Source organism: Pseudorasbora parva, chromosome 7 (genome assembly GCF_024679245.1).
Source record: "Pseudorasbora parva isolate DD20220531a chromosome 7, ASM2467924v1, whole genome shotgun sequence".
Taxonomy (NCBI): domain Eukaryota; kingdom Metazoa; phylum Chordata; class Actinopteri; order Cypriniformes; family Gobionidae; genus Pseudorasbora; species Pseudorasbora parva.
Genome location: NC_090178.1, coordinates 1,824,064 through 1,847,382, shown reverse-complemented (window position 1 = coordinate 1,847,382; position 23,319 = coordinate 1,824,064). Strand labels below are relative to the sequence as shown.

The 23,319-nt window shown below is 39.2% G+C and overlaps 1 protein-coding gene across 2 annotated transcripts in view; it reads right to left on the bottom strand.

The window, feature by feature from the left end:
- The window catches only part of csmd3a (CUB and Sushi multiple domains 3a), a 579,356-nt gene that overhangs the window by 533,859 nt on the left and 22,178 nt on the right, over window positions 1-23,319 (bottom strand). For both annotated transcript variants that reach the window (XM_067447773.1, XM_067447774.1), the window contains exon 2: window positions 4,289-4,511. In XM_067447773.1, the coding sequence (XP_067303874.1) occupies window positions 4,289-4,511 (223 nt within the window). The remainder of the gene's footprint in view (window positions 1-4,288; window positions 4,512-23,319) is intronic.

The following is a 23,319-nucleotide window of genomic DNA, read 5'->3' as shown; positions in this document are numbered from 1 at the left end:
CTTATAAAACTTAAACTTGTTTATTTTGTGTTTAAATGAGCGATGGTTTGGCTAGATAAGACCCTTGGTCATTGTCTGGTGTTGTTTAACTCTTATTAATATGAGCTGTATGAACGCTGTTCATATTTTTGTTACTCAGCCAGTGTTTGTGGGTCTGGTGGACCCGCTGCATTTTTGGGTTTTTAATTCAACACAATCAAAAATGTTATGTTAAAATACTCAACAGATGTTTACTTCATCCCAGTTACAAGCGATATAAACAGCATATATGGTTAATATTTTCTCTTTGTCTTTGTTGCTGCTGCTGCTGCTGCCTGCCTCAGTGTTTGTAGCTCTGTATAGCTGCGTTTGAATCTCTATTTGATATTTTTTCTTTGTTATCTACACTGCTAAATATAACTTACTCATCACCATATAGTGTTTAATATAGCCTATCAAGTTAAATTTGACATCACTAGCTTTTAATCCAAATCACTACAACACGTTAGCTTTTCGCTAGCCTGGTAGCTTTCCATCCCGGCATCCGGGTCTCCTGTTTTCTGAGTGCTATAGACAACTGTGGTGAGTTGGATTATTAAAAAGACTCCATCAGACAACTGTGGTAAGTTTTAGATTCATCAACAAATACCGTAAGGCATGCCTTCTCCTCCTGTCATTGTCACTTGCACTGCATGCTACATGTTTAGCATATCTATCTCCGTTGGCAAACGGGGCTTCACATGTGATAAATGTAAGGAATTAATCAGGCTGATGGAGAAGATTTCAGATTTAGAGACACGCATCCAAGCTTTATGTGAGAGTAGTGAGAATGTAACAGCTTTAGATACTGCTTTGGATGCGACTAGCTTAGTGAACACTCATTGTTTGGTTCCGGCTGAGCCCGCACAGCAGGGCTGGGTGACGATGAGAAAGCATAGTCGCGGATCAAAAAACCGCTCTTCCGTTCCGATTAGAACATCAAACAGGTTCTCCCCACTCAGTGACGCACCCACTAAGGATCCTGTTCAAAGTGCCCTAGTTATTGGCGATTCTATTACACGGAACGTGAAAATAGAGACACCAGCCACCATAGTCTTTGCTTTGGATAAAAGCGTCTGCTAAATGATTAAATGTAAATGTAAATGTAATAGTCACATGTTTACCGGGAGCCAGAGCGCCTGACATCAAAGCAAATTTAAAAGTGCTGGCTAAAGCTAATCGTAAATTCTCTAAGATTATTATTCACGTTGGCACTAATGATGTTCGACTTTGCCAGTCGGAGATCACCAAAATTAACATTAAAGAGGTGTGTAAACTCGCATGTTCGATGTCAAAGGCAGTATTTTTCTCTGGTCCCCTCCCTGCTAAAAGGAGTGATGAAATAGTTAACAGATTATCATCACTCAATGGCTGGTTGTCTAAGTGGTGTCTGCAAAATAACATAGGGTTCATAGACAATTGGAAAAGTTTTTGGGGCAGACCTGACCTGTTGAAGATAGACGGCATTCATCCCTCCTGGGCTGGTGCTGCTCTTCTCTCTAGTAATTTGGCACATAGTCTTAGAGCTAAACCTTGACTCACTGGGGCCCAGGTCAGGAAGCAGACAAACTGGCTAAACCAACCGTCTGCTAGCTGTCTCATGTCACCAAAGTCAGCTAAATCCCAGCACATAGAGACTCTTTCACCTAGATATTATCACATAGAGACTGTGTCTGTTCCCCGAATTAGTAAATACAAAAAACCATCAAAATCATTCAACAGTAAAAATGTAAATTGATGTCCAACAAATAAACAACAGAAATAATACGGATGAACAATTGATAAAGCTTGGGTTGCTGAATATTCGATCCCTTTCTCCAAAAACGCTTATTGTTAATGATATGATTATAGATCATAACTTAGATGTGCTGTGTTTGACAGAAACCTGGCTAAAACCTGACGATTACATTACTTTAAATGAGTGCACCCCCCGAGATTAATGTTATAAACATTACTCTCTCTGTTTATCCCAAGGTTTATCCCGGATCCGGGCTGTGTCCCAATCGGATGGTGGACCTGCGCCTGGACATGACCAACGCATCCTGGAGTGTCTGCTGAGACCGTGTCAATTGGTGTCTCCGGCGCAATAATTCCGATCTTTCATGTATTCATACTCTAGTGAAATCGACGCGCCATCCTAAATAAACCCGTCTCCCGACACATACACAAAAACACACACGCACACACTAGGGTTGCACGATTAATCGAAATCAAACCGCAATCGCGATTTGGCTCGTGTGCGATTATGAAAGCTCAAAAGGCTGCGATTTTAATTAAATAAATAAATGCCCAGTGTGTTAGCGAAGAGCGGCTCTGTGATCAGGAGTAAACGCTGCTCCGTCTGAAAGACTGCGAGTTTGAGTCGCTTATAATGTGCGTTTGAAAGAGCAACAGGAGTCAAACATCTTCACAAACTAGTGAAGCGTTCATAAACCTATTCAACAAAAGACAACATTTAATAACATGTTTTACCTCACTTTATATCGTCAGTCGAGTGTGTGTGAGCTGATGTGGCTTCTCATCACAGTGAGGCAGACGATGCGTTATTTTATAGCATTCTCTGTCAATCAGCACTGCATTATAATACACTTTATTATTATGAAAATACCCTTGACGGCTTGAAGAACTCAAATACACCATATTTTGCTGCAGTCGTGTTTATTGTCGTCATGTTTAATCAAAGCGTCTCTATCTTCTGTTTACAGCGTTAGCTTCACATCATGGGTTTCCTGAAAACTAACGTCAATTACTTCTCTGAGGCGAATGTGGCGTTTTCCGCTCGAGAGCGCCCTCTGGCTTTCAGTATGAATTAAAAACTTTTGAGTCATCAATAATAAGAAAATAATGCTTAATACATTTTAAAACTTAATAAAACTTTAAAAAATTATACATTTGTTGGACAATCCATGTTTTTCTTCAATGTACAGGAGTTTTCCCCCACAGTGGATGCACAAGAGGTTCATATTTCATATTAAAGACAGACTTTAAGAATAACTCCTTAGGCTTAGACCTTTCCAATGTTTTTTAGTGATAGGCTGTCTGCATATTAGGTAACCCAGCAGTTTTTTTTTGTGTGTGTGTAAAATAAGTTTTCTGTAAAATATTACAAAAATAATAATAATAATTAGTATTAGTATTATATTTTTATATTTATTCTGACGTACTCTGACGTACTTTTTATTTGTAATTATGAAAATGTTATTGTAATGGTAATATTTCTTATTTTTAGCAGTAATAATAATCATAATTATTATTATTAGTCACATTAATATATAAACACAAAATGCTATATACACACACTTTTCATTTGTAAAAAATTATAATAACAATAATCGCATTTTAAATTGCAATCGCAATTTTACCCAGAATAATCGCAATTATATATTTTCCCCAAATCGTGCAGCCCTAGCACACACACACACCCACCCACACACACACACCCACACACACACACACACACACACACACACACACACGGATATGTGGTATATGGTTACTTTCCATAGGCATAATGTTTTTTCTAATGTACAAACTGTATAATCTATCCCCCTACACTAAACCTACCCATAAACCTACTAAATCAGAGAAAACTTGGCATTTTTGGAATTTCAAAAAACACCATTTAGGATGTTTTAGTATGAGGACACATATGTCGAAATAAACCATGTTTACGTTGTAATACTCATGTCATTATGCACGTTTGTGTCCTCATAAACCATATACATGAACACAAACACACTAACAGCAGGCCCAGACAGGAGGAGGACAGAGTAAAGGTACACAGGACATACAATTCCCACACTTTTATTAGTGGACCCGAACATCCTGTGTGTAATATAAATGTGTAGGGGGGTGTACAGTGTGTGGTCATTTAAAATGTGTTCTGATAAATATTCCTCACAGAAAATGAGCCAAGGCCAACCAGTCTCAGTTTGAAAAAATAATTAATCGTATTATTTTTCTTTTGATAAAAAATGAAAACGGGTCCAACAGACCCGAACACCAAACAAGGGTTAAAGCTTTTTAAGCTGCACTGAAACTGTCATTTGGACCTTGAACCGTTTGTTTCCCATTGAAGTCAATTATATGGAGAAAAATCCTGGAATATTTTCATCAAAAACCTTCATTTATTTTCCACTAAAGAATGAAAGACATGGACATCTGGGAGGACATGAGGGTGAGTAAACGATCAGCAAAAGTTTATTTAAAAGTGAAGTGATCCTTTAAGGAGTACACAACAGCACTAAAAGCCAGCAAACTCTGCTCTTACCTCGTTCTGAAGTTCGCAGGATGAGGATGCCCATCGTATAATGATAAAAAGTCATATTCCTCCTCCACAGCGAAGGACTGAAAAACTATATGTATTCTGCTCATCTCCTCGGCTACAATAACCCACGTGCAGTTCGCTCCGTTTGGGTATCCGTGAGGAAAGCCCGGACTTTCTATGGTCCCGTTTTTCCCTTTTAATGTCCCACCACATGTAAAAATGAAACCTGTAAAAAGAGAGAAATTGAAGGAAATATGAATATTAGCCACGAAAAGAGAAAATTGTCTTGCACGTCAGCATGAAACATTTGAATGTGATGTAATGCGGAATATACAGTATAGTTCTAATAAAGTGATTGAGTGTGTGTGTGTGTGTGTGTGTGTGTGTGTGTGTGTGTGTGTGTGTGTGTGTGTGTGTAAGAGTGTATAAATAAGGGTTATTAATTCACTAAAATGGAAACTAAAACCATTAAAACATTTGTGTTATAAATAAAATAGATTATAACTAAATATATATGTGTGTGTGTGTGTGTGTGTGTGTGTGTGTGTGTGTGTGTGTGTGTGTGTGTGTGTGTGTGTGTGTGTGTGTGTGTGTGTGTCTGTGTGTTTAATTTATAAGTAAACTTATTTTATTTTAGCTGGTTGCCTAAATAGACATAATTATAGAAATAAAATAATTAAAAATCACACAAAATAATTACTAAAACTTTAAATTAAAAAAAAATGTACACCCAAAAATGTGCATTCTGTCATTAATTCCTCATAACTTTCGCTTGTGACGGAGTAATATTAGCTGTGAGGGATTGACCAGGCATGCGTAGGTTATACTTTAACACTTTTGCTGCATTGTTTTCCCTTCGCAGTTCACTTTAGTCAAGCTTTCTTACATATTAAAGGGTTCATTCACCCAAAAATGTGCATTGTGTGATTAATTCCTCCTGTGGTTGGCCAGCCGTCAGTCCTCCGCTCATCTTCACACACAGATGAAGATATTAGTGTTGAAATCCGATGGCTCAGAAAGGCCTTCATTGACACCAATGTCATTTCCTCTCTCAAGACCCATAAAGGCACTAAAGACGTCGTTACAAAGCCCATCTCACTACAGTGGCTAAAACACTACAGTTATTTAAAACTAAATAATGGCTTATGAATCAGCGTGTGGGATCATGATTTGGATCGCGTGTCAAACCAGAAAAAAACGCGTAGACTTTGATGATCTGAATCACAAAAATCTAATTTTTCTCACTTTATACTATGGGGCTGTTGAATGCTTCAATCTAATTGGTTGATGAATGTTCTAAGGTGTGCAGTTATTTTCAGGGAAAGTAGTTCCAGCAGGTTTTGACCGCATTACAGTTCTATATCACTACGCCAAATGATGTCAGTCATTTCAAAGGTCCTTACAGACAAAAACAGATAAAGGACCAAAACCCACAGCGACACAGACCAAGCAAATAAATATAGTAAACAAAAGGAGAAAAACCACAAATTATGTCCATGTTTTTTCCACAAAATAACATTTTATTATGTACGGAAAGCACATTCTCTCTCTCGCTCAGTCACACACATACAGTCAGAGGTGGAGCGGAACTAATTACAAATACTTTTGTTACTTGAGTACATTTTTCACTTTTTTCTACTAGCTTAAGTATAATTAAATTGTGGTACATTTACTTGAGTTTAACCAAAAATTAAGTATTCAACTTCACAACCTTTATTTTTAACCAAAAGTACAAAGTACTTTGATAAAGGTGCTGACTGAGCTTCAGCCAATTGCAGACAGGACTGACTCGGGCGAACCAATCAAAACGGCCGGTTCAGCAGGAGGGGGCGGGGCATTCAAACCACACTTTGACATGCAACCACTGGCGCTCACGTTTCGAATCACTAACTATATTTTAACAATACAGTAACACTAAATGTGCGAAGCAGAAATAACCTCAACATTGGCGACAACAGTGAAATAAGAGTGCTTGGTTTATCTGAAAATCAGAATCACGTAAAAGTGTGGTTCGTTGCTATAGCAACAGTGGGCTCCAGCACATTTTTGGTAGAACACACACACACACACACACACACGTACCTTTTACCTTTACCCATAGTCTACTTTGTTTTTTTGGCTTTGTTTTAATCCCTTAATTCTTAGATAAAACCTTTCACATACTTTGCCATTCTTAAAAAACATTCAAATGATCTTACATTACCTTACTTTTCAAATTAGTAATAAAACAATGGCTCTTAATGCCAGGAATAGCTCGTGTGTCTGCTCATTCTCAAAGTGGTCCTGACTGAACTGCATTAGTCTGCTATTAGTGGCTCAAATGTCTGTTACAAGCTCTTAGATTTGTAGTTTGAGATTACATCCATAAGAAATTATTCCAACACACAAGAGCATTTAAGGACAAAAACCTGACAAAAGTCTTGAAATAAAACGTCTGAACAATGTCTTGAGGTGTGGTTACCGTAAGCAGAATAATTGACTCTGGTTGAATTATTAGGAAATAATGCACACCTTCAATGGACAAGAGTCCATTATTCCGAACTTAAAACCAAATCATGGAATTAAAAAGGCTTTGCGAACTGCATTATGACAACATCTCCTGAGTTATGACAGAACAATCTCTGAGCAATTCAATTATCCTCTGGGTATTGTTTGTATAGCTAGTTAGCATTCCTCTCCGAGCTTAACACAATGGCTGTCTGAAAAAGAAAACCGACTGGTGGCATCTGACATCGTGCCAGTTTGTGCGCTGATGGCTGTAATGGTTTGCTTGTGACATGAATTGCTATATCTGTGCGGCGTGTTTGAGTCACCATCATCAGATGGCTGAGACATCAGGGGTTTAATGACCGTCCCTCATATCTCGGCCCGACCACCATTGTGGGTGTGCATCTACACTCAGATTAGCAGGGCTTTTTATATTCCTCAACCTGAGCAAATAGACTGGTAATGACAACCAGCATTAATTGAGCTTTTCCATTTATCCCCTTCCGCTCCCCTTAAGGCGTAATTATCTTTGCAGACTCCCTGAGATCAAGAATCCTTCTCCTCCCTCACTCTCAAAGCAGGGCGAATGAACTCAGAGGGATCCAGAAGCCACCCATCTCAGATCAACAAAAAAGCACAAAGAGAAACACATCAAGAATGCATAAATAAAATAAAGACAATTTTTTGGAGCCATTAAGAATTTTTCTATCGTTTTCATGTCGGTTAAGCACATTTCCTTGAAAATTCTCATTAGTATGATGCATCTGGATTTTGTTCCAGACTATCATTATTGTGCGATACGAGCTCTCGTCAGTGTAACTGTGAGTGTTTGTCCCAAACGAATCACAACGGGATATTTCATCAGCCATTCAATTGGATTTGCATGGCTGATGAAAATCACACTGGCCGAAAGTATTTTATTGCATATAGTTGTATATAATTTAGGGCTGTCAATTCAACATGTGCATTTGGTGTAATTAATAATGTAGAAAAAATAACATGTAAAATGAACACCTTAAAAGCAAGTTGACAAAGTTAAAATGCCAGTAAAAATCAAGATAGGAGAAAAAAGCCACTGTATTGTGTTTTAAGCCAGTTGCTTTATTGCAAAATAAATAAGCCGTTTGAATGAATGACTCTCTCATTAAGACAGAGATGCTTCATTTTTATAGTATCATTTAATTTTTCAATTTATTATAGCCCTATTATACACTATACAGCCAAAAGTATTGGGCCGCCCCTTCAAATCCCTGAGTTCAGGTGTTCAGTCCGTGTATAAATCAAGCTCTAGGCCTGCAGACGCTTCTACACACATTAGTGAAAGAATGGGTCGCTCTCAGGAGCTCAGTGAACTCAAGCGTGGGGCCGTGATAGGTTGCCACCTGTGCAATAAGTCCATTCCTGACATTTCCTCACTACTAAATATTCCACGCTCAACTGATAGTGGGATTAGAACAAAGAGGAAGCCATTGGGAACAACAGCAACTCAGCCACGAAGTGAAATCACAGAGCGGGGTCAGCTAATGCTGAGGGTCTCAGTGCGCAGAAGTCTCCAACTTTCTGCAGAGTCAGCAGCTCCAGACCTCCAGACTTCTGTGGCCTTCAGATGAGCTCAAGAACAGCGGAGAGAGCTTCATGGAATGGGTTTCCATGGCCGAGCAGCTCATCCAAGCCTTACATCACCAAGAGCAATGCAAAGCGTGGGATGCAGTGGAGTAAAGCAGCCGCCACTGGACTCTAGAGCAGTGAGACGTGTTCTCTGAGCGACCAATCACGCTTCAGTCTGACAATCCCATAGACGAGTCTGGGTTTGGCGTCGCCAGGAGAACGGGACTTACCTGACTGTGTTGAGCCAAGTGTGAAGTTTGGTGGAGGGGGGGTTATGGGTGGGGTTGTTTTTTCGGCGGTTGGCCTCTTAATTCTAGTGAAAGGAACTCTTAATGCTTCACCAAGACATTTTGCACAACTTTACGCTCCTGACTTTGTGGGGTCAGTTTGTGGACGGCCCCTTCCTGTCCCAGCATGACTGCGCTCCAGTGCACAAAGCGTCGCTCCATAAAGACATGGATGAGGAGTTTGGTGTGGAGGAACTTGACTGGCCTGCACAGAGTCCTGAGCTCAACCCGATAGAACAGCTTTGGGATGAATTAGAGCGGAGACTGAGAGCCAGGCCTTCTCGTCCAACATCAGTGCCTGACCTCACAAATGAGCTTCTAGAAGAATGGGCAAAAATCCCCATAAACACACTCCTAAACCTTGAGGAAAGCCTTCCCAGAAGAGCTGGAGCTGTTAGAGAGAGTGGGCCGACTCCATATTAAACCCACAGGATTAACAATGGGAAGCTCATGTGTGTGGAAAGGCAATATAGTGCATAAGTAATGTGTAACTGCACCTAAAAAAATCTAATTTGTTTAGCATTGCATTTTTGCTTTCAATGTGGACAAACTGCTTCTGCCTGCATCAGTGTAACAGCATTTTTAACAAATAAACACTGAATGATTACAGGACATCATGAAGAGAACAGACAAGATCCCACACACTACGGTAGCTTGCAGAAACACTCATTATATTGCAACACTGCAGTTATGCAACACCTGTGGAAGGCTGTGTGACTCAAACATTGCAATATACTGTTCATAGAGGTGTGCAGGGTATTTTTTCTGTTTCATTTTTCTTCATTACTACATTGAAATTTAAAATTATGATAATGCAATGATTTCTTTTTTCAATTACGCATTAACTGAATGCTCTAGGGTGAAGAATGATCCAGGCGTGTTTGTGAGAAATCAGACATGCAACACACACACACACACACACACACACACACACACACACACACACACACACAAAATTCAATAGCTAATCTCTTTATGTTAAAATAATTCAATCTATAGGGACAGATGAAATTGTTTTTGTATTGGACAACATAGTCTAACAGGAGAGAAACATGATTGATTCCAAATGCAACATCAGAGTAAAAATATACTAATTGCTTCTAGTTGCTTCCCACAAACAAAAACTGTGAAATCCTCCAGCATGTGTGGCCGCGTCTCTAAAGACCCTGTCTTTAAAATTTGGATTGAATTAAGCAATGAGAAGCTTTTTAAAGTGAATAGTCATAACTGAAGGCGATTGTTAGACCTTGTTCATTAGGATGTGAATGCACCAATAATTAGAGTTAAATCATTCCCGCCAAAAGGGGGGGGGAGGGTGGAGGAGTTAGTTAGCTGCAAAAAAAAAACATCAAACATACGTTTAAAGACAGCACCAAAGTCTTTGCAAATCCAATCTCTTTTATCACAAACCTTCACGGATAATTAAAAAAACATGAAAAAAAATCCAAGCAAGAACAAAACACTCTGACAACTTCGTAGATACACATAGATACAATATATAGATTAGCAAGAAACTTTAGTTGCAAATACATCCTAAAGTTAAAAATGAAATGTTGAAACATCAACACATCAATGCAATGTTAACTACAAGATTTGAGAAAACTAAGGAAAGCTGTATAGTGTATATGGCTTTTATAAATATACACTATATATTATAGTGTATACAGTATATATAGTAGGAATAAATAAAACACAGAGTCAATGTACAGAAAGTATTAATTATTATGTTTTGAACTATGTTGTATAGCTGTATTTTATGAGTTTATTCAATTTATTTGATTTTTTATTGAAAAAATACCAACCCAATTCCAAAAAAGTTGGGACATTACAAATTGTAAATAAAAAAAGGAATGCAATAATTTATAAATCTCATAAACGTATTCTATTCACAATAGAATATAGATAACATATCAAATGTTGAAAGTGATATTTAAAAATGTAATGGCAAATATTGGCTCATTTTTGATTTCTTGAGAGCTACACATTCCAAAAAAGTTGGGACAGGTAGCAATATGATGTTGGAAAAGATAAATGTACATATAAGGAACAGCTGGAGGACCAATTTGCAACTTATTAGGTCAACTGGCAACATGATTGGGTATAAAAAGAGCCTCTCAGAGTGGCAGTGTCTCTCAGAAGATGGGCAGAGGATCACCAATTCCCCCAATGCTGCGGCGGACAATAGTGGAGCGATATCAGAAAGGAGTTTCTCAGAGAAACATTGCAAAGAGTTTGAAGTTATCATCATCTACAGAGCATAATATCATCCAAAGATTCAGAGAATCTGGAACAATCTCTGAGCGTAAGGGTCAAGGGTAGGGATGGGTATCGTTAAGGTTTTAACGGTATTACTACTCTTATCGATACTGCTTATCGGTCCGGTACCTTAACGGTATTCTTATCGGTACTTTTTGAGATTTATATATACACTAGTAATCAAATGTAAAATAACACTGCATTGTTTATCATAAATAGCCTAAATTAATGCTTATTAAAGCTGAAGTTATTCATTCAAGAGCTGTGAGTGATTTTCTCTTTGCATTTGGTTGTTTAATTCGCAGTAATTCATCAGCATGTTTATTTACACCGCTGCCTCTTTAAGACAGACGTGCAGATCTATAGGCGACTGATAATAGGCAGATGCACTACACTTTCTCCCGACTATAGCTATAATAACTACGTCCATTTTAGACACAAACTGTGTTGTGTTTAAGAGACTCTCCAAGCCGGTCATTCTGACAACACCGAAAGTGTTGCTCGTCTCGTTGCGGCCGTTTCAGAGCGCACGCCGACTTGGAAACAACCTCTTCCGGACATTATTGTTCTTGTAATTGCTCTTTTTATTATTAAACGCGTCCCACAATTTACCAACAGTAGCTAGACTGTATTTTACAACAATCACTGATCGTGCTGATTCTGTCATTACGTTTGAGTTTTAGGGAGAAATGGCAGCGTACGGCTACTGCTGCAAAGGGAATTAAGTTGCGCTAGTCATAAAATATTATTATTATAATCTTTGGAAGCCAAAATCTAAAATAAAATCAGACTATCACAGATCTAAAGTTTGACCAGGCTATGTTTGAATGTTTAGTTCTGTCCTCGGCTGTTGTTTGCGTCTCTCTCTCTCTCTGGTCACGTGTATTTTCAAAAGTACCGACAGCAGAACCGGTAACGTTCGAGCTTATCGATACAACGGTCATTCACAATTTACCCCCGGGGCCCGTTTAATACCGGTTTTCGGTACCCATCCCTAGTCAAGGGTCAAAACTAAACTGGATGCCCGTGATCTTCAGCCCTTAGGCAGCACTGCATCACATACAGGAATGATACTGTAATGGACATCACAACATGGGCTCAGGAATACTTCCAGAAAACATTGGTGAACACAATCCACCGTGCCAGTCCCCGTCACCGGCTAAAACTCTACAGCTCAAAAAATAAACCATATCTAAACATGATCCAGAAGCGCAGGCGTTTCCTCTGGGCCAAGGCTCATTTAAAATGGACCGTGGCAAAGTGGAAAACTGTTCTGGGGTCAGACCAATCAAAAAATGATGTTCTTTTTGGAAAACTGGACGCCATGTCATCCAGACTAAAAAGGACAAGGACAACCCAAGTTGTTCTCAGCGCTCAGTCCAGAAGCTGATCTCTGATGGTCTGGGGTTTATGAGTGTGTGTGGCATGGGCAGCTTACACATCTGGAAAGGCCATCAATGCTGAGAGGTGTATCCAAGTTCTAGATCAACATATGCTCCATCCAGACATTGTCTCTTCCTGGGAAGACCTTGCATTCTCCAACATGACAATGCCAGACCACATACTGCATCAATTACAGCATCATGGCTGCGTAGAAGAAGGATCCGGCACTGAAATGGATCTTTCACCATTAGAAAACATTTGGCGCATCATAAAGAGGAAGATGCGATAAAGAAGACCTAAGACAGTTGAGCAGCTAGAAGCCTGTATTAGACAAGAATGGGACAACATTCCTATTCCTAAACTTGAGCAGCTTGTCTCCTCAGTGCCCAGACGTTTGCAGACTGATATAAAAAGAAGAGGGGATGACACTTTTTTGAGATGTGTTGATGCCATGAAATTTAAAATCAACTTATTTTTCCCTTAAAAATATACATTTTCTCACTTTAAACATTTGATATGTCATTTAAATCATATTCTGAATACAATTTGAAACTTCCATATAATTGCATCTATTTTTATTCACAATTTGTACAGTGACCCAACCTTTTTGGAATTGGGTTTGTACTATAGTTTTTTTTCCTATTTTTTCTGTTATAATGTACTCCACCAATGGGGCATGTTGTCACATCTCACTTCCAGTCTTTCAGGGTAAATCAAGAAAAAATATGCACTGTATTAATAAAACAAAACCACATAATTGCACTAGGATTTACACAAACTCAGACAGTCAGAAAGTGTTAGGTTGTGCCCGCTCTCCTCTACACATTCTGCCTAATATGATGAAATCAGGTTCATTAAGGTTTCTTTCACCCTCACATTAACAAAAAGTGTTACATTAGAAAAAATGCATTAGTTACATGAATCACTTGAATTATAAGCCTATTTTAATTAAAAATGGCAACAAAAATGACATTATCATATTATTTTTGTCGGTTGTTTAACATTTCTATCCTAAAACAGCTGTCAAATATGAAATGTTAAGTTTAGCTTTATGTCCACACTTTATGTGTTTATGCTCATGTTATGTCCGTTCACAAAAGCGTTGAGCTGGAATTCTCTGGAAAAACTCTTCCTTGCTGGCTTAAAATATCTGGATACATATCGTATCGTTAGTTCAGCATCATGATATCGAATCGTTACACCCCTACATCCTAAGGTTTTATTTTTACATTAATGATATTATTATTTATTCATCATCAAAAGGTGCTATAAGTAGTGAAAATTATATTTTTTGTAAGCAAATACATTTCTCCTTCCGCTAAAGCAAGGCAAACATAAAGGCTGTGATTATTTGCAGTTTTGTGTTATGTTAATAATAGCTTTTTAAATATTACATGGCCATGGCTTTTATTAGAATTTATCAAAACGTATTTAGTTTGATATCTTGCCTTTCATTCTGTAGCGTCAGATTAAAAATAGAGAAAGAAAATAGGTTGTGCTGTCTACATGAAATGAGTTTTCTGCTTTAAACAGAATAACAAATGTCTTTGCAAAGGGCTCGTCGACTCTTCAGAAGAAACCCTCAATCCTGAGTCATTCGTATGCTCTCTGTGCCTAGAATAAAGGCCGAGGAGGACCAGAAAGGCCTCGCGATGTGACGCTGATAATGGAGACGAAGGCTGATTTTAGTCACGACGGCCTCCGATTGCAGCTGCCTGAAGAAATTAATGGTTTAGCATTATCCGGACAGAATGACTCTTTCCACCGCAGCGCTCGCAGAATCAGCATCCTAAAATGGATCTTTCTGATTGGATGAGCCTGCACTGTGATTGTACTTTACATACAGCGCAGCAGTCGGTTCTGGAAGTAAAACCCCATATATTTCCTCCACAGGGACACTAGCCTTTAACAGTAACTTATAAAGCGTTATAGTCAGCCCTAATGTGAGCGACGAGGTTGTTAATCGATGGTGTTTGCTTCTGTTGAAGCCGTCAGACTGCATTACTTCGGCTTAAATTTAAAATAATTGTTAAACATTGGAATTTGTGGGGGGAAACTACAGTACCCATGATGCTGTGCAGAAAATTCCACCAATCAGAGAGTCAAAATATCTCTTAAGCTCCACCCACTCCCATGAAGCGCTCTACGGTTAAAAATCACCATTTTAAAATGAGTTTTGTGTTTCTCCGTTGCTTTTAACTTGATTATGCTGTTTGCGATGGACAGATAGGCTGGCTGGATGGATGGATGATAAAATAAAGGATAGATAGATAGATGGATAGATGGATAGATGGATAGATAGATAGATAGATAGATAGATAGATAGATAGATAGATAGATAGATAGATAGATAGATAGATAGATAGATAGATAGACAGACAGACAGACGGACGGACGGACGGACGGACGGACGGACGGACGGACGGACGGATGAATGATAAAATAAAGGATGGATGGATGGATGGATGGATGATAAAATAAAGGATAGATAGATAGATAGATAGATAGATAGATAGATAGATAGATAGATAGATAGATAGATAGATAGATAGATAGATAGATAGATAGATAGATAGATAGATAGATAGATAGATAGATAAATGATGGATGGATGGATGGATGGATGGATGGATGGATGGATGGATGGATGGATGGATGGATGGATGGATGGATGGATGGATGGATGGATGGATGGATGGATGAAATGATGGAACAACAGCAGGACCGTTAAACTTATAAATAGGAGTGTAAATTAATAACCTGGGTTTTGTAAAATATCAAACCAAATGATGGAACAAAGACACAAACCGTCCAGAAAAACCCTCCCGCTCTGACAGACCATCACAGCCTCCAAATTAATTTTGCCGCTTGATCTGCACTCCTCATTCTGCTTTCACGGCGGGAAACCTCGCCTCATCCACCAATCACGCTGATGATACGCCGGCCTCCCCAGGGTGACCGCTGACACCGTGATGGCGCCATAAATTGATACGAGAAACAGCATTAACATCACGCTGCGATCGGAGAAAATAGGCCAGTCATACGAATCCAAATCTAAACACATGAATCTCATTCAGATAAAAACGCGAGGCCAACACGGGACCCAGCTGCGCTTTTTCAACACGACGCCTGCACCGCGTACAGACCCACGAGGGCTCAATCAATTCGCTTTGCCACCGGAGAGGCAGAACACAGATGACAATAGACCTCAATCTTATTTCTTCACACATAACCAGATGGCCAGAGAAAAATCAGAGTTGACAAGCTCCGAAGGCTCGAGCACAGCGCATGTCTAAGAGATATGAAGGGATGTGCATGCAGACAGGGGAGAAAATAGGTTTGGGCTTCTAAAAGGGTCACTGTAGAGCCGGGATTCAGCTTGAAGAGATGGGACACACACACACACACACACACACACACACACACACACACACTGACCACTGAGACAGAATAAGCTCCTTTTAAATCTGCTTGGCTCATGGATATAAAAGAAAAAGCACTGACACAGATGACTGACACACTGAATGGAAGACTGAAATCTTCAGCAGCTCTTCTCTATTTAAGAGCATTTCATACTGACCACAAATATTAAACTCAGAAGAGCCGCAAAACTCCATAAAAGCAGTTCATATCACAGCATATGAGTTTGGAGGAACATAAGGGGAGTAAAACACTGCATTTTAAAAGAGAATATTTCCATATATATATATTAGGGCTGTGCGATATTGAAGAAAAATGTGATACGCAATATCTTGTTAAATAATGCGATATTCGATATGCGATACGATATTGCAATTAGTGTGTAAAATCTATTAAAAAATTATTTAAAAACTGAGAATGAAACCATTTGTGTTTCACACTCTCTCTGGGGAAAAGAAAGCATCGCTACAACTTCTGAAAGTGACCAGCAGCGTTTTAGCAAACATTTATATCACAAATTGTTCACATTGTGTGTGTCAGACAGTGCGAGACTGCAAGTAATTGTTTGCCGCAAATTATTGTTTTTAATAACTCTTTAACGTCAAACAAGTCCCATAAGTACCAGTCGTGAGCCCAGTCTGTTCTCTGCTCTATGCCGACCTAAAGCAGACACAACTCACAATATTGAAGCAGCTTATTAAAATTATTCAGATACTGCATGTCGTTGCGATATTTCGCTAATTTTGATTTATTGCACAGCCCTAATATGTATATACTTCATTTTATTCATTTATTTAATAATGATTTTTATATTATTGAAGCCTGTCACTATATTTATATTTTATATATACACACACACACACGATTAATAAATTACATAATATATAATGTTAAAATTAAATAATAGACAGAGAGATGATAGATAGATCGATAGAATGAATGATAGCATGAATGATAGAACAAACAATGAATGGGGCGGCAGTGGTTCAGTGGTTCATGTAGGTTGTCTACAAACCAGAAGGTTGGTGGTTCAATCCCCGGTTCCACCTGACCAAGTGTCGAAGTGTCCATGAGCAAGACACCTAACCCCAGCTGCTCCCGACGAGCTGGATGGTGCCTTACATGGCTGACATCGCCGTCGGTGTATGAATGGGTGAATGTGAGGCAAAAATGTAAAGCGCTTTGGATAAAAGCGCTATATAAATGCAGTCCATTTGGATGGATGGAGGAATAGTTGAAGGAACAATAGATGACAAAATATGGATGGATGATGAATGGAACAGATAGATAGATAGATAGATAGATAGATAGATAGATAGATAGATAGATAGATAGATAGATGACATCAGTGCTCCAGGATTAGATGAGTTGACGGACGGACAGACGGACAGATAGATGATGGATGGATGAATGGATGATAAAATGATGGATGGATGGATGGATGGATGGATGGATGGATGGATGGATGGATGGATGGATGGATGGATGGATGGATGGATGGATGGATAGATAGATAGATAGATAGATAGATAGATAGATAGATAGATAGATGACGGACGGACGGACTGACGAATGGAAAGATAGAGGATGGATGGATGGATGGATGGATGGATGGATGGATGGATGGATAGATAGATAGATAGATAGATAGATAGATAGATAGATAGATAGATAGATAGATAGATAGATAGATAGATAGATAGATAGATAGATAGATAGATAGATAGATAGATAGATAGATAGATAGATAGATAGATAGATGACATCAGTGCTCCAGGATTAGATGAGTTGACATTAGTATCCCGATCACTAGCCCTCCAGACCTGCAGTATGTTAACAAGCACAGAAAGCATTAGACATGGATTTGGATCAATCATTTCTGTCATAAGAGCCGTCACACCCGGCCGGGGGTCGCCTCAGACAGCTCGACTGTTCATTACATCTGAAAACAAACCATCAGCCGCTCTGGAAGTCGCAATCGAAAGCCAGTATTGATTTGTAGCAGGGTTAGCCGGTGGATGAGGCGAACGGATCTCAACATGAGGCAGCTGATCAAAGCAGGAGCGATGGCCCTTTGAAGAGGGAAGCCGGTTTCTTTGACTTTACAATGTTTTCATCTCAGAAACTATTTACAGTAGCAACTCCAAAAAAAATTAGAGGCACTTAAGGGTGCACTTCCTCACATTTACATGCACAGAAATTCATAATAAAAGTGGTTTTATATTCCATGCATCAAGTCCACTCAAGGGGACCATTAAGAGATCACATGACCAGTCAAACACCCTCAGTTTATATTGGGTACCTCCTGCCTAATACTGAATAAATGAATCATAAATCAATCAATGTTTCTTTATAGAGCACAAAACAAAGTAAAACAAGAAAATAAAGAAGTAAAACAACAAGAACAGGCACACAAATAAACAACAAGGAGAGCTAAGATAGTATACTAAAGCCGGGTGCACACTGTGTGATTTTGCCCACAATTTGGCCGTCTGATAGCCTGCCGTGGTCATCCTCAGCTCCAGTCAGAATATGAGTCTGATGCTCATTGGGCTGTGATTATGGGGCGTGTTTCAACCCAACCAGGAAAGACCTCGATTGGACAGACCGACAACCAATCAGAGCAACGGAGCGACGCATTGTCAAATGTCAACAGAGCTCAACTGCACTGTGTTGCCAAGTCCGCGTTTTTTCCCGCCGGTTGTTTTCCATGTCCGCGGGTTGAAGCAACTATTATGTGATATATAGACCCATGAGTGCGAATTTTAGCAGCAACCTTGCCAAAATATCACACATTTTACGCCCAAACACCATTTTTTCCCGGAGAACCCCCTGAGAAGCTATTGTTTAGCACTAGTAGTCGGCGGGTATTGTTGTAAAAACTTGGAATCAGGCTGGAATACACGATCTTTGCCGGTGTTGTAAAAAAATAAAATAATTTAATGATACACAGAGCACTTACCCATGATCATCTGTCCATCATCGTCTAAAGCCCGTCCTGATGATTTTATTGGTCAGTTTCTGTTCGGGAATAATTCCTCCTCTATGGAGGGGGGCCAGACCGAACCACTCGACCTAAACATTTTGTGGGCGGAGCTAAGTTTGGCTGGCATCCAGGCTTGCCGTCTGAGACTGAAATTCTCAGCCGTCTGAATTATTTTATCACTTTTAGCGCGCCTTGACTATCGTACAGTCTGACATTAATGCCAACTGAGATCTTACAGTGTGCCATGGCTTACATCGGGGATCATGTTCGTACAGTCTGACAAGGGACATTCACAAAGGATTTTGATAAATCACACAGTGTGTAGGACCCATTACACAGCGTTAAATGTCAATGAAAATAAATACAGTCCCTGACAAAAGTCTTGTCGCTTGTGTACAAATTGACCTAAAGTGCCGCTGAAATATATTTCTAATCAACATTTTTTTTTACAAGAAATGGCTCATTTTAATCCCACCAGCTTTTGTGATAATGTTTCAGTGAAAAACTAAACTTTCAAAAAGTATTCTAATATTCACAGCTTGGTAAAGCCCATTGAGTCAATTTTTGCAAAGACATAAGTGTTGTCATCTTGTCATATGAGCTTCACCTGTGACTAATAATGGATCAATTAGGTCTCAAGTGTGTATAAAAAGAACCCCAGTACACTAGACCTTCACATCAACTGCAACTAGACCTCTGCAAACATGCCTAAGATTCACCCTGAGACTAAAGTTTTGATTATCAAGAGGCTGAAGACCAGATCCACTGCTGATGTGGCAGACACCTTCAATGTGTCTCAGCGTCAAGTACAGAGGATAAAAAAAAGATTTGAAGAGACTGGAGACGTTTTTGACAAGCCCAGGTCAGGCAGACCCCGCAAGACAACTGCTGGAGAGGACCGTTTGTTGGCTCGAAAATCCAAGGCCAGCCCATTTTCCACTGCAGCAGAGCTCCACGAGACCTGGTCACCTGAAGTCCCTGTGTCAACCAGAACAGTTTGTCGGATTCTGTCTCGAAATGGCCTCCATGGTCGAATCAGTGGCCAGAAGCCAGCACTAAACAAAAGACAATTGAAAAACCGTGTGGCATTTGCCAAGGCCCACAGCCTGCTAAAAGGATGGACGCTGGAAAAGTGGCAGAAGGTGGATTTTTCAGATGAATCTTCTGTTGAATTACACCACAGTCGCCACAAATATTGCAGGAGACCTACTGGTGCCCGAATGGATCCGAGATTCACCCAGAAAACAGTGAAGTTTGGTGGCGGAAAAATCATGGTCTGGGGTTACATCCAGTATGGGGGTGTGCGAGAGATCTGCAGGGTGGAAGGCAACATCAATAGTCTAAAATACCAAGAAATCTTAGCTACCTCTTATATTCCCAACCATAAAAGAGGCCAAATTCTGCAGCAGGACGGTGCTCCATCGCATACTTCCATCTCCACATCAAAGTTCCTCAAGGCGAAGAAGATCAAGATGCTCCAGGATTGGCCAGCCCAGTCACCAGACATGAACATCATTGAGCATATGTGGGGTAGGATGAAAGAGGACGCATGGAAGACGAAACCAAAGAATATTGATGAACTCTGGGAGGCATGCAAGACTGCTTTCTTAGCTATTCCTGATGACTTCATCAATAAATTGTATGAATCCTTGCCAAACCGCATGGATGCAGTCCTTCAAGCTCATGGAAGTCATACAAGATATTAAATTTGGATCTCACAGCACCACAACTTAATTTGCTGACATATTTTTGTATTTGCAGTAAATTTGTTCAATTTCTGTATAGGCGACAAAACTTTTGTCTTGCCAAAATTTGACCTTTCTGTCTTGATTAAATGATAAATATTTTTGCTGTGAAAATTATTTATTTCAGTGCATTAAACATCATTTGGGAGGGTTTTAGCTTTTCATATGAGCTATTTCTAACACCAATGAATTAATTAAACGTCAGGTTAATATCAGGTATTTCTAGAAATAGATAAGCGACAAGATTTTTGTCAGGGACTGTATATCTTAAGATGAGATTTAAACGTATTTAGAGAAGGAGCGACTTTAATATAGGGAGGAAGGCTATTCCAGAGTTTAGGTCCAGCGGTAGCGATTTAACTCTACACTGTAAAAAAATTGTTGATTTTTGTTGGTTTAACTTTAAAAAGTAAGTAACCTGGTTGCCTAAAAATTGTGAGTTTATTGAAATAAAAAATTTGACTTGATACAATGAAGGAAATTTGTTTAATAAATAGAAACTGAAAATATTATTGTATAAATCATGAAAATAGAAAATTTAATAATATTTTAATAAAGGTTGTCGAATCTCAAAAAAAAATTCATTGTATTAACTCAAAACTTTAATTTCGATTAACTCAAAATTTTAAGGCAACCAGGTTACTTACTTTTTTAAGTTAAACCAACAAAAACCAACAATTTTTTTTGTATAGTTAGACATAAAAATCGCTACCGCTGGACCTAAACTCTGGAATAGCCTTCCTCCCTATATTAGAGTCGCTCCTTCTCTAAATACATTTAAATCTTATCTTAAGACATGTCATTTTTTAAGCCAACCAGGTAACTTTTTTTCTTAATAATTTTTTACAGTGTAGGTACTGTCAGTAGGCCACGATCACCTGATCTCAAGTCTCGTGTCGGGCTATACGGTACTCACAGATCAGTTAGACAGCGAGGGACTAGGTCATCGAGGGCTTTATAAACAAACAACACAATTTTAAAGTCAATCCTATACTTGACAGGGAGCCAGTGCAGAGACATTAAAATTGGTGTTACATGATCATATTTTCATTTCCTGCAAATACAGCATTTCCACACGGAAACGTTTGCATGATGCACTTAACTCTAAAGAGCCGAATGTATCCGATTTGATACCCAAAGCCCTCTAAATGATCAACATGATCAAAACTTTGCTGTTGCACACAATCTATTACATACTGAATGATAGTTTAGACTTTTCCAGCCAGTAAAAACTGTTCAGTATAATTGTACAATTGTTGACCATATAAATATCAGCATCTGCACTAAACGGCATAGTTCTGCTAAGTTTGGGCCTGAACTCCATATTCTCACAGTATCAGACTATATGAAGCATAAAAGCCTGGTGAATCAAATGATACTTAGAAAAAAACATGCACCTTTTTGTTGCTTCTTTTTTGCACTTTATTGCCAAAAAGTATTGGGACACCCCTCCAAATCATTGAATTTACATCACCAAGAGCAATGCAAAGCGTGGGATGCAGTGGAGTAAAGCAGCCGCCACTGGACTCTAGAGCAGTGAGACGTGTTCTCTGAGCGACCAATCACGCTTCAGTCGGACAATCCAATGGACGAGTCTGGGTTTGGCGGTTGCCAGGAGAACGGGACTTGACTGACTGCTTTGTGCCACGTGTAAAGTTTGGTGGAGGGGGGATTATGGGATGGGGTTGGGCTTGGCCTTCTAGTTCCAGTGAAAGGAACTCTTAATGCTTCACCAAGACATTTTGGACAATTTCGCGCTCCAGTGCACTAAGCGTCGTACCATAAAGACATGGATGAGGAGTTTGGTGTGGAGGAACTGGACTGGCCTGCACAGAGTCCTGAGCTCAACCCGATAGAACAGCTTTGGGATGAATTAGAGCGGAGACTGAGAGCCAGGCCTTCTCGTCCAACATCAGTGCCTGACCTCACAAATGAGCTTCTAGAAGAATGGGCAAAAATCCCCATAAACACACTCCTAAACCTTGAGGAAAGCCTTCCCAGAAGAGCTGGAGCTATCATTCCAACCAGATCGAAGCTTTGTTCTGAAATCGGCCATCACTATATAAGTCGTTATTTAGTGTTTTTCCGCACTAACTCTATTCTGGCCTCTTCATCAATGATTGTAGAGCCGCTGTAGTGAGATGGGCTTTGTAACGACGTCTTTAGTGCCTTTATGGGTCTTGAGAGAGGAAATGACATTGGTGTCAATGAAGGCCTTTCTGAGCCATCGGATTTCAACATTAATATCTTCATCTGTGTGTGAAGATGAGCGGAGGTCTGACGGCTGGCCAACCACATTTTTGGGTGAACTAGCCTTTTAGATTAAGAATGGGACGTTTATGTGCATGTAAAGACAGGCGTCCCAAAGCTTTTTTCCATATAGTTTATTTTGTCTAAAGATTCGATAAACGCTCCATTGACATATTTCATCTGTCAGGCTTTATAGGGTTAAGAATGCATGATAGCTTTTAAATGATAAAAATATAACACTAATATAAAACATGTAGTAAGGTAAAGGCTGTGCCTTATCAATGTATGTACAAATGTCATCCAAATTAAGAGGTCCAAAAAGGAAATCCCTTTCTAAATGCACACTTTTTTCCAACATGTCTACTGGGAAATAAGCACTGTAGACATTAAATATGTGCTTGGGTTTTTGTCAAGGTCGCTTGAATTTGTTCTCGATCATTAGATGTGACATTAAGGTGAAGTTTTCGTTGGAGATGAATTCATGCAAACAATGCTTGATAAGTCAATATGCTTTTGGACAAACCCTAACGATTAAAATAATGAATTGATTTGAGTCGAGCCAACTCAAATTAAACGAATGAGTTCAATCAAATTATCTTATGAGTATTTAGA